The 13,170-nt window shown below is 44.3% G+C and overlaps 1 protein-coding gene across 3 annotated transcripts in view; it reads right to left on the bottom strand.

Annotated features, from left to right (window-relative positions):
- LOC120909287 (membrane-spanning 4-domains subfamily A member 18-like) overlaps window positions 1–13,170 on the bottom strand; it is a 43,958-nt gene that overhangs the window by 15,770 nt on the left and 15,018 nt on the right. For all 3 annotated transcript variants that reach the window (XM_040321029.1, XM_040321030.1, XM_040321031.1), the window contains exon 4: window positions 10,868–10,924. In XM_040321029.1, the coding sequence (XP_040176963.1) occupies window positions 10,868–10,924 (57 nt within the window). The remainder of the gene's footprint in view (window positions 1–10,867; window positions 10,925–13,170) is intronic.

Here is a 13,170-nt window from a genome sequence, read left to right as displayed (position 1 = left end):
ACCATAAGCAAATTCTGATCTGCACAGTTTTACGTTATACAGTCAAAACACATGGAACAATGTAGTGCTCATCTGAATTTTAACAAGGCCACTTAATAAGTCCGCTGGTCGGTACACCGCCCCCTCCCCCACACACCCCTTTGGGAGCACTCTGTGCGCTGGGGGAGTCGACGGCGACCTACCTACATGTCTACTCGGCCATATAACCAATGGCGTCCGGAGCCGGCGAGACCAATGTGGACCATGAACCTAGGCTCCGGAGGCCCATATTCTACGGAATTAGAACCCATACAGCATGAGCGTCTCAGGTATACAGTACAACAGATAGTATGGTCGAGGAGGTCAAACAAACTGAGGAAAATTGACAAAATAAAGATAGAACAGGAAATAAACTAAAACTAAAATTTTAACGTGAAAAGTGTTGTTCCTCCTTCTTTCAAGCAAACAAAAGCAATCATCATGAATAAGAATGAGTCGATTACACATCAACTTCTATAAATCGAGTTATACCACCTACTCCACCCAGACCATTTCCTTTCCATATTAGCTATTTTACCTTGAGATGCAGCAAACATTAGTTCATAAGAGGCATGGGTGTTAGTTGTTTCCACAATTTCACTCATTGAAGGCGGGCCCGTGTCCCTCCAGTGTCGTGCAATACTCAGTCGAGTGCTGAGAAGTAAATGAGTGACTGTAGTTCTTGAGGAGAACGGGACATTATCTAATCCTAAGGACAGAAGAGCCGCCCCCGCCGAGGGAATAATCCGAACTCCTGCAAGCTGGGATATTAAATTAAATACACTAACCCACAGGTGTTTTAGGGAAGGGCAGGACCACAGGATATGGTGCAGCGTCCCCACTTCTCCGCAGTTCCTCCAACACAAGGGGGAGGTTCTGGGGTCAAATTTAGATATGCGATACGGCGTTAGGTACCACCTCGTTAGAATTTTGTGAGATACTTCCCACAGGTTTACGTTCCTAGATGCCGAAAACGTGCTACGCAGAGCTGTTTGCCACTGATCATCAGAGAACGCTGCACCCACCTCCCGCTCCCACGCCTCCATATTCGAGGTTTTGATGAAAACGTTTTTATTGTTTAATAGATTGTAAAATAATGAGATCCCCTTGATGTTAGTTGTGGGGTTGGAGAGATATAGCATAGCTCGCCAGGGTATGGTGGTTGACGTTTGAGGTGATTTTTTGAGGAAATGAGCTATCTGGAAATATCTATATAAATCAGTGTCCTCTAATCCAAACTCAACCCTCAGGTCCTGGAATGTTTTAAGTACAGGGCCTGACATCAAGTCTTCTACCACTCTAATGCCTTTAGTTACCCAGTGCGTAACAGAGAAGCCTGGAATAATTAAGGGTAAACTGGAGATGGGGAGGGGCATATATTTAACTTCTTGGCCAATAAAGGTATGGGAGGCAAACTTCTCCCATGTGCTAATAGTAGCAACCATTGTGGGAGAGAGTTGAGTAAGGGCCTTTGTACGGATACGACTAGAGAGTAGGACGTCGGATAAACAGTGGCCCGGGGACTGTGCTGCCTCTAACTCTAGCCATCTGGGGGTGAGGGTCTGTACGAACCACAGCCTAGCTTGCGAGAGTATTGATGCCGAGTGGTAGTCTTTCAAAAGAACATGGCCGATGCCTCCAACTTTCCTGCCCGCAACTAGCTTTTTAAAAGAACATCTCGCTTTCTTGCCCTGCCACAGGAATTTATTTAGTTGTGATTGGAGTTTGGAAAAGAAGGAAGCGGGGACAGGGATCGGCAATGTCCTGAAGAGATATAATAGCTGTGGTAGGACTATCATTTTAAATGCTGCTAAGCGGCCAGTCCAGAGCAGTTCAATTTTAGATATGTCCTGTAAAGATTTGTTCATAGAGCAGATTAGTGGGGCGTAGTTAGCTGCGAACAGTTCGTTATTTGTAGCCGTTAGAGATATACCTAGATATTTCAAACCACTATCTTTCCAGGTGTAAGGGAACTTGGCAGCAAGCCTCCTCCGCAACGGAGGATCAATACCCACCCCCATTAGGTAGGACTTACTTTCATTGACCTTGTAGTAAGACAACTTATTGAACATTTCTAGAGCCTTATGTGCCGAAGCCAGGGAGGTCTCCACATCTGTAAGGATTAAAATTATATCATCTGCAAACAAACTGATAGTGTGAGTGGATTTTAAGGCAGGGAAACCTTTGATGTCTGGGTGGGAACGAAGGTATATAGCAAGGGGTTCCATTAGCAAGTTAAAAATTAGGGGGGATAGTGGGCATCCCTGTCTAGTACCATTAGAAATTAAAAATGGACTAGATAGGACTCCTGATGTGAGTACCTGAGCGGAAGGGTTGGAATACAGGGCCAGGATCGCGGATAGAATAGGGCCTACGAAGCCGAACCTCGTCAAAACCTGAGCCATATAGGTCCAGTGGATGCGATCAAAGGCCTTCTCTGCGTCCAAGGCTAAGAGCAGAGAAGGCCTTTTGTGCAGATTGGCCAGATGAATGATGTTAATCAGTCTGCGAGTGGCGTCAGAGGTTTGACGGCCCTTAGTGAATCCTGTCTGGTCGGGATGTATAAGCAGGGGAAGGATGTCTAATAAGCGTGTGGCAATAATTTTGGCGTAAATTTTCAGATCTATATTAAGCAGGGATATCGGCCTAAAATTTGGAGGTGATGTAGGATCCTTCCCCGGCTTCGGCAGAGTCACAATAATAGCGGATAGCATTTCAGGAGGGAAGGCGGCTGAGGCGGAGGCGGCATTGAACACTCTCTCCAAATATGGAGTCAGAATTGGGTTAAAGGTTTTATAGTAATCTCCTGTAAACCCGTCCGGGCCAGGGGCCTTATTGTTAGGGAGGGATTCTATAACTTTACAAATTTCCTCTCTGCTAAAGGGCATAGTAGAGGCTAAAAGCCTCCGCTATATCTTGGGGGTGGTAGAGTTTACAATTACTGATAGGATGAATAATATAAGGTATCTTGGATTTGTGTCTCATCCCTTTCACCTTGTGGGCTAATAATTTACCTGCCTTGTTTCCTGTTGCATAGTACGTCATTTTCAATCTACGTGATGATTTTTCAAATGATTCTAATAACAAATGCCTGAGATCATGTCTCAGTATGTTTAATTTTTGGGAGACTACCGGAGATGGTTTTTGTTTGTTAGTTGTTTCAAGCAGGAATATTTCTTTGGTCAGATCCGTCAGTCTCTGCTGCCGCCGCCTCTTAGCCCTCGCCCCTAGTTGAATGAGAATGCCTCTAATATACGCCTTATGGGCGTTCCATAAGACAAATTGATCCTGAACAGAACCCTCATTGTTGCTAAAGAAATCCTTCAAGTGTCTTTCAATGTGACTTCTAGTCTCTTCCTGTTGCAATAGAAATGAGTTGACCCTCCATAGAGACGGTGCATTGTCAGCCATACCATCCTCCAGGGTGAGAGTAATGGATGCGTGATCCGACCATGTTATTGAGTTGATGGCAGTGGCCGACACTTTAGAAAGAGTAATTTGGTCAACTAAAAAGAGGTCAATTCTGGAGTATGCCCCATGGGGCGGGGAGAAAAAAGTAAAATCTCGTTCTCCAGCGTGGAGACACCTCCATGCGTCAAACAGGTCGTGACTATGGATTGAGGCTGACAATGATGGGCTCGAGCGTTTGGCACCTGAGGAGGAGTCAATACCCGGATCTGGGGTTGCATTGAAATCCCCGCACATGACAAGCTTACCCTTCTGGTGAGCTGCGACTTTGACCATTAGTTTACGGAAGAAGCGTATTTGATGTTTGTTCGGGGAGTAGGCATTGACGATAGTGAACGTGGTGGTGTTAATGTCACACACTAAGATGATGTAACGGCCACTAGGATCAAGGACACTCTCGTGTAGAGTAAAGGCAACCGTGTCTCTGATGGCCGTGAGGACCCCCTTTGTTTTGTTAGGCGAATTAGCTTTGAAGATATGAGGAAAGCTTCCATGAGAACAAGGGGGAGGTGACAGTGAGGAAAAGTGTGTTTCTTGGACACATAAAATGTCAGCTCGATTGGAAGTAGCCTCCTTCCACATAGACTTCCTTTTAACGGGATGGTTTAGTCCATTGGAGTTGATAGAGAGAAATTTTACCCCCATTGCAGCAGTAATAGGACATTCGGTGTTGAATTACTACAGGAATTCATTTTTGAGAGGAGGGCTCCCTCCAGTGGCCATTCTGAGTATGGCATGTAAAGAATTACTTGTACTAAAAAGAGGTTAGCAAAGTACTTACAATTAGTTGAAAAAATAAAGGTGATCTGTACGAAGTTGGGTAAGCTGAAGATGTCAGTTTCTTCTCCTACACTTTGCGAAGGGCGTCTTCTCATCCGTATACGGTGATTGTGGTACTGAAGCAACACTTGGTGGTGAGGTGTAGAAAAAAAGGAGGAACACAAGAAAAAAAAAAAGATAAACACGAAAACATAATAGAAAAAAAAACAGTCAAACACTTGGCATGTAACCAACATGAACAGGGCATGAGCCCTTTGATCCCTAGAAAGAATACCTGAAAGCAGCGGGGCGCTGCACAGGTTAAATTGGGGATGAGTCTGGGCCTAAAGGCTCTCCGCACACTCCTGCTAGGAGAGAACAAGTAGGCAAGTGCTCCATCCGGATTTAGTTGTGTGTTTTGGCGTTCCTAGCGGTGACTGTTTTCCACACAGGGTCAGACCTTGGCCTGGATCTGGAGGAGGTTTTTGGAACATCTGCATCTTCCGGGAGAATCCCCCACTTTTCCAGCAGAGAGATGCCTTTATCCATCGAATCCACAGTGTGTGTGTGGCCATCTTTGGTGACAGATAATTTAGCAGGGTAACCCCATCTGTAAACGATCTTATGGTTTCTAAGCGCCTTAGTAACGGTATTCAAATTTCTCCTTTTTTGCAGAGTATACTGGGATAAATCTGCGAAAAACTGCAGATTCTGGTACTGTGAGGGAATTTGCTCTCTTTTGCGCATAACCGCCATTAATTGCTCTTTGGCATGGAAAAAGTGGAAACGCAGGATAACATCCCTGGGAATCTGGTCAGGCAGGAAGGCTGGTTTGGGCAGTCTATGTATTCTGTCCACGGTGAGCTCAAGTTCAGAAAGATCTGGGAGAAGGTCCTTGAACAGGGCGGAGGCGAAGGAGCGCAGGTCCGATTGCAAAACAGACTCAGGGACCCCCCGTACTTTCATGTTGTTGCGTCTGTTTCTGTCCTCAATATCTGCGAGTTTCGCTTTAATCCATTCTGTGTCTCCTTCCCTCTCCTCATGTGAGTCAACTAGGTCATTGATAGTGACAGCGTACTCCCCCATTTTGTGCTCAATGTGCTCCACTCTGGCCTCCACTGCCTGTATATCAGTGTGAAATCTATGCATACACTGCATCATGTCTGATTGTAATGAGCTCCTTAAGGATAGCAGCATGTCTTTTAATACAGTGTCTATTACCAGTTGATGAGTTGTGGGGAAAGATTCAATGGAGTCTGGCAGCTCACGTGTGTCATCCCCTGACTCATGTACAGGGCTAACTGCCTGCGTGGATCCCTCCCTATCCAGCCTGAACCTAGCTTTGGCCGGGCTGCCTGATGCTGAGGAGGGAGAGGGAGTTTGCCGAGTGTCAGGGGAGCCTCTGTCCTGGGGGCCGCATGACATTCCAGGGCTGTTAGTATGCACTGGGTGTGCTGGGGTGGACGCTGCCTCGGCGCCATCTTGCCTACCTCCACGCTGGTGAGGGGAGAAGAAATCCGTCAGCCGCTGGGGCTTCCTTTGTTCCTTCCGCTTTCTGGACATGATCCCAGGGGTCTCCAGAGCTGGAACGCCGGGTGTGGTGGTCGGATAACGGGTCCGGAGGGTTGCTATGAGCCGCTGGTTCTCTGCAGGCTACGGAGCTCCGGGACTAAGCCGCCATTCAGCTCCGCCGCAAGCCACGCCCCCGCTGCCCAATAATTTCAATGGGCAGGGGTGCTGTAGGAGCGGTGTATCCATGAGAATTTCCCACACCATGTTTAAAATGCACTGCAGCTGTGTTCTGCAGTGAGTGTCAATTTTAAGCTAATGACACCCCAAATGCAGATCACAAACGCAGTGTGTTTGCTCGCACTGGATCATGTGGTACAGAAGTACCATGTGATCCGGTTGCAATGAGTTTCCAATTGTAGATACACTGGCCCAGATTCACAAAGGAGATACGACGGAGTATCTCAGATACTCCGCTGTATCTCTCAGAGTATCTATGCGACTGATTCATAGAACCAGTTACGCATAGATAGCCCTAAGATGTAATTGTTTTACACTGTCGGATCTTAGGATGCAATACCGCGGCCGCCGCTGGGGGGAGTTTGCGTCGTAAACCAGCGTCGGGTATGCAAATTAGGAGTCACGGCGATCCATGACGGTTTTTCGCGTTCGCTACATCGCCGCTAGTCTAGTTTCCCGTCGTAAAGTTAGTCGTCGTTTTTGGTGCCTTAACTTTACACAGCACACGTATGTGCTGTATAAAGTATGGCCGTCGTTCCCGCGTCGAAATTAAAAAATTCACGTTGTTTGCGTAAGACGTCCGGGAATACGGATGTACGCTACGCTCGTCGCCAATCGAAAAAATGACGTCATTTCACGCAAAGCACGGCGGGAAATTCAAAAGGGAGCATGCGCAGTAGGTCCGGCGCGGGAGCGCGCCTAATTTAAATGGCACACGCCCCTTTGAATTACGCGGGCTTACGCCGGAGGCCGCCGGCGTAGGTTTTCATTGCAAGTGCTTTGTGAATCAGGCACTTGCGATGAAAACTTGCGGCGGTTTTACCCTGCTAGCGGTCGAGAAGTGGTTAAAAAACACTGCAAGGCGGCTCTGCGGAGGCGCTTTTTCAGCGGTGCTGTCCCATTAAAAATTAATGGGGAGGAGCGGTATAAACACCACAAGATGTGGCTAGCAGGACTTTTTTCCCGTCCTGCTAGCGCACCGCTCCAGTGTAAAAGCCCTTGGGCTTTCACACTGGAGACAAAGCTTTAGGGTCACTGGAGACACAGTTTAGGGTTGGTTTGCAGGCGCTATTTTAAGCGCAATAGCGCCTTCAAACCACTCCAGTGTGAAAGGGGTCTAATTGTTTAACAATTGTGTTGTTGAATGAATTCATTTGTGAAAGCTACTGTAGTACAAAAACAAAGCTAAACACTAATAGAGAAAATAACTTTGGACCAACTTGAGTTTAGCTGTTTATTAACCTAAAGAAAGTGTGCTCATAATTGTAGAAATTAAGTACATGTGACTTAAAAAAATGATTGTAGAAACTGGAAAAACTAATTGGAGCAACTTAATATTGTTGACTACTCAACTTAAAAACATGTGTTTATAATGCCAGTAATTAAGTGGTAAATAAAAATGCATTTATATCTAGCAGAAAAGCTAATTACCTCAACACAATGTAGGTTGTTGCTTCCACTTAATTTTACCTGACATTGTCATAACTTAAAAAGCTTGATGCAAACTGTTGCGTTATTTTTTTTTGTTGAGCCAAGACATTATTTTTTAGAGTGTACTAATGAAACGAAAATCGGAAGTTGAGTTCACAACTTCGTTATAGTCTGCACATCCAGCTTTTGTATGACGAAAAAGCAAAATTGACTGTCGAAAGGATGGTACTAACGATCCGAAAATCGTCAGACAGCTTGTCATACTAATTTTTCCATCCGATTTTCGGATCGTGTTGTACGAGCCTTTAGAGGCCATTTCCCTCACTTTGGAGAGATTTTCTCTCATTTTCTGTTGTGTCTACAGGAAAGAACGTAAAGGAAAATCTCTCCAATAGGACACAAAATGACAAAAAATAAAATATCACAACAGGAGAAGGGGTTTAAGCATTCCCTACGCCAAAAGATTTAAGATATACAGTCATGGCCGAAATTGTTGGCACCCCAGACATTTTTCCTGAAAATCAAGTATTTCTCACAGAAAAGTATTGCAGTAACACATGTTTTGCTATACACGTGTTTATTCCCTTTGTGTGTATTGGAACAAAACAAAAAAAGGGAGGAAAAAAGCAAATTGGACATAATGTCACACAAAACTCCAAAAATGTGCTGGTCAAAATTATTGGCACCCTTTCAAAATTGTGGATAAATAAGATTGTTTCAAGCATGTGATGCTCCTTTAAATTCACCTGGGGCATGTAACAGGCGTGGGCAATATATACTAAGTGCTGCGTAAACTGTTGGTGCTATATAAATCCTGTATAATAATAATAATAATAATAATAATAATAATAATAATAATAATAATAAACATCACACCTGAAAGCAGAAAAAAAAGAGAGAAGTTCACTTGGTTTTTGCATTGTGTGTCTGTGTGTGCCACACTAAGCATGCACAACAGAAAGAGGAGAAGAAAACTGTCTGAGGACTTGAGAACCAAAATTGTGGAAAAATAATCTCAAGGTTACAAGTCCATTTCCAGAGATCTAGATTTGCCTTTGTCCACAAAGAGCAACATTATCAAGAAGTTTGCAACCCATGGCACTGTAGCTAATCTCTCTGGACGGAAGAGAAAAATTGATGAAAGGTTGCAACGCAGGATAGTCCGGATGGTGGATAAGCCGCCCCCAAAGAAGTTCCAAAGAAATTCAAGCTGTCCTGCAGGCTCAGGAAGCATCAGTGTCAGCGCAAACTATCCTTCAACATTTAAATGAAATGAAACGCTATGGCAGGAGACCCAGGTAGACCTCACTGCTAACACAGAGACATGAAAAAGCAAGACTACAGTTTGCCAAAATGTACTTGAGTAAGCAAAAATCCATCTGGGAAAACGTCTTGTGGACAGATGAGACCAAGAGAGAGCTTTTTGGTAAAGCACATCATTCTACTGTTTACCGAAAACGGAATGAGGCCTACAAAGAAAAGAACACAGTACCTACAGTGAAATATGGTGGAGGTTCAATGATGTTTTGGGGTTGTTTTGCTGCCTCTGGCACTGGGTGCCTTGAATGTGTGCGAGGCATCATGAAATCTGGGGATTACCAAAGGATTTTGGGTCGCACTGTAGAGCCCAGTGTCAGAAAGCTGGGTTTGCGTCAGAGATCTTGGGTCTTCCAGCAGGACAATGACCCCAAACATATACGTCAAAAAGCACCCAGAAATGGATGGCAACAAAGCGCTGGAGAGTTCTAAAGTGGCCAGCAATGAGTCAGATCTAAATCACCAAATCATCAAATTGAACATCTGTGGAGAGATCTTAAAATTGCTGTTGGGAAAAGGCACCCTTCCAATAAGAGAGACCTGGAGCAGTTTGCAAAGGAAGAGTGGTCCAAAATTCCGGGTGAGAGGTGTAAGAAGCTTATTGATGGTTATAGGAAGTGACTGATTTCAGTTATTTTTTCCAAAGGGTGTGCAACCAAATATTAAGTTAAGGATGCCAAGAATTTTGACCAGCCCATTTTTGGAGTTTTGTGTGACATTATGTCCAATTTGCTTTTTTTTCCTCCCTGTTTTTTGTTTTGTTCCAATACACACAAAGGGAATAAACATATGTATAGCAAAACATGTGTTACTGCAATACTTTTCTGTGAGAAATACTTGATTTTATGGAAAAATTTCTGGGGTGCCAACAATTTCGGCCACGACTGTACTTTGAACTCCTTCCAAATTGAAGGATCCAGGCTGATGGAAATCCAATAGGAAGTGTCCACATTATGCAGGCACTGATGTGGACACCTGAAGAAGGACCCAAGCAGGAAGTAAACAAAACAGAAGAAAACTTGGGGCTGCAGTGTCATGTGATCGTGGCTTAACCCCCTTGGCATCAGTGCTTCCCGGCTCTTTAAGGGGTTTCAGATGGCGGGAAGCGGAGCAGAGTTTAAAAACACGTAACCACTGATCAGAAAGCTACTTGCAATCAGGAACGTTCCATTAGCTGCCAGTAGCATGCAGGGTGTGCGCTCTTGGCACAACTGGATTTGTAATAGGGTGACAACGTGTCCAGTATAGCCCGGGACAGTCACGTATTTTGCAGGTCTGTCCCGGGCACATTCATTCCAGGACAATACAGTGTCCCGGAATGAAAAAAGCCTGCCTCATCACCGTTTTACTCACTGACAGTACTTGTCCTGGCCGGGAATGCCTGGAGGAGCACAATCCCGCCCCCTGCTTGTGATTGGAGAAATCATAAATCCTGCCACTTGTGTCCAATCACTGTGCTGTGATTTGTTACATCACAAGCTGATTTTTGGAAAGGGAAGGTGTCCCTAAATGGTAGTTTGAAAATGTGGTCACCCTAGTTTGTAATGAGGTACGCAAATATACGGCCGCTCAGCACCAAGGTCCACCCACCGAGAGGCCACATATTTGCGTGCCATCACTGCCTAGGGGGTTAAAGTCAATTTAAAAAATGTATTTTATGCAAATTTAACTTGACGTGATTGTAGCCGTATTAGTGCAATTGTGACAGAGAAAATTGAGTACTGTCCGTGATACTTTTTTTATTTGCACTAACATACAATTTTTCAGGACAAGCTTTTGGGGTGTTTCCCCTTCTTCAAGGTCCGAGCAGTACCGATTCACACATTTTTTTGCAGAATGTTAGAACAATCAGTACTGCTGATTGGACCTTGGACATTGAAAAAGGGGAAACACCCCAAAAGCTTGTCCTGAAAAATTGTATGTTAGTGCAAATAAAAAAAGTATCACGGACAGTACTCAATTTTCTCATGCAAATTTAAAAAATGCATAAAGGGAGGTGGAAAAAAGGGGCTGAAATTTATCCCAGAAAGGGGATTTAAGTGCGCTGACTTTTTCGCATACTCTGTGCAATAGAATCATTTAGAACTCAGTTGTGTATAAGGAGTTATTATATTGGTTCACTTACCAGACACATGGAAGGCTTGGACGTAGCTGCCACTGTTAAAGATCCTGCAATGATGTTCTACAAAATATAAGCAAAATATACATTAGCTAGAAGAAAAATGGTGGCTCAGTGGTTTTAGGCTTTGGCTCAGTAGTTGGCACTTGTTATGTGCCTAATAAACTTATGATTTCTGTTGTGTATAATTATTCTATTATTAAAGCAATGATTTTAATACCTGTGTGCTGCAAGACAGCCAGACAGCTATCATTTTTAGAAGGCCATCAATAGTAGCTTACAAATTCACTTAGCAAGGGTTTCCTTTAAAAAGCTTTTTATCCAAAAATCATCTCTATTCTATGTGAGTGTACATTTATATAGCTGCAGATTAGCATGTAATGAGAACAGTTAAGGCAGCTTCCCCTAGTGGCTGGGATAAGGCTACACCAACCTGTTAGGCCTCGTACACACGACCGTTTTCCTCGACAGAATCCATCAAGAAACTTGGTGGCAGAGCTTTTTTGCCGAAGAAAACGGTCATGTGTATGTTTTTCATCAAGAAAACTGTCAAGGAACTCGACGAGAAAAAAAGAGAACAAGTTCTCTTTTTCCTTGACGGGAGCCTCAATTTCCTTATCGTGTTTCTCGTCGGGCTGGTTTTCGACGAGAAACACGTTCGTGTGTATGCACAGAAACCCGCACATGCTCAGAAGGGTGGCGCCGTTATACGTTTTTTACGTCACCGCGTTTGAGAACGACGAGATTTTGTCTTGACAGTGTGTACGCAAAGAAAGCTTGTCAAGTTTCTCGACAAGCCTAACAAGGAACTCGTCGAGAAAAACGATGTTTCATTTACAACGAGTTCCTCAGTCGTGTGTACGAGGCCTTACTATACCTTCCAGAAAGTTGTTAAACCAGTTCCTGCTAAAGCATGACACTCCACACCAGGGAGAAAGCCTTGCATTACTGTGTGGAGTTACAGACAGAAGAACAGGAAGTGAGGATTTCTCAGAAGAAATAAGGACATTTAAAAACAAAATGGAAGGATGAGGTAAGTGAAGGAGGACTGCACTAAGGTAAAGGAAGCTATTTAGGAAGAAAATTTGTACCTTTACAACCCCTTTAACATTCCCGGCATGCTGGAAATGCTAGCCATCACTTTTGCTTGTGATCTCTACCAAATTATCAAACCAACCAATGGCTGGTGTCATTACGGATCACATGTGTAGCATCATGGCATTTGCTGATTAACCACTTCAATACCAGGCATTTACACCCCTTCCTGACCAGGCCAATTTTCAGCTATCTGCACTGTTGCCGTTTAAATGACAATTGCGCGGTCACGCTACACTGTACCCAAACAGAATTTTTATCATTTTGTTCCCACAAATAGAGTTTTATTTTGGTGGTATTTGATCACCTCTGCAGTTTTTATTTTTTGCTAAACAAAAACAAAAAAAAGAAGACAGAAAATCTTGCTCCTGCACCGCCACTGAAATACAATACATAGATTCATGCATGGCATGAATCTATGTATTGTAGCTGCCGCCCACTATTCAGATGGCCGGCCCCCTGGTGAGCGCCGGCCATCTGAATAACGGCAGCTGGTTGTCTTAGAAGTGCCTATCAGAGCCAGCGGCTCTTAAAGGCTTTCCGAGTACAGCCTGATTACAGTGGCGACAATTGATGGCACAGTGGCTGCGTTTGGCATGGCACAGTGGCAACAATTGATGGCACAGTGGCTGCGTTTGATGGCATGGCACAGTGGCTGCATTTTGATGGCAATGCACAGTGGCAACAATTAATGGCACAGTGGCTGCGTTTGATGGCATGGCACAGTGGCGACAATTGATGGGCACAGTGGCTGCGTTTGATGGCATGGCACAGTGGCGACAATTTATGGGCACAGTGGCTGCGTTTGATGGCATGGCACAGTGGCGACAATTTATGGGCACAGTGGCTGCATTTGATGGCATGGCACAGTGGCGACAATTTATGGGCACAGTGGCTGCATTTGATGGCATGGCACAGTGGCGACAATTTTATGGCACAGTGGCTGCGTTTGATGGGCACAGTGGCTGCGTTTGATGTGTTTTTTTTTAGTTTGTTTGCGCCCCCCCAAAAAATTTTGAGCACCAGCCGCCACTGGATCGAATACTTATTTCACGCAATAAAATGCAGATCAATTTATAACTTTTTTCTGGATATTTTTGTTGTTATTCGGTCTCTCCCTGTTATAATAAACTGACCATTAAAATTATAGACTGATCGTTTCTTTGTCAGTGGGCAAATGTAAAAACTCAGCAGAGGATCAATTACTTTTTTCC

This window comes from Rana temporaria, chromosome 8 (genome assembly GCF_905171775.1).
Source record: "Rana temporaria chromosome 8, aRanTem1.1, whole genome shotgun sequence".
Lineage (NCBI taxonomy): Eukaryota > Metazoa > Chordata > Amphibia > Anura > Ranidae > Rana > Rana temporaria.
Note: the sequence above shows the minus strand (reverse complement) of the source record. Positions and strands in the feature narration are given on the sequence as shown.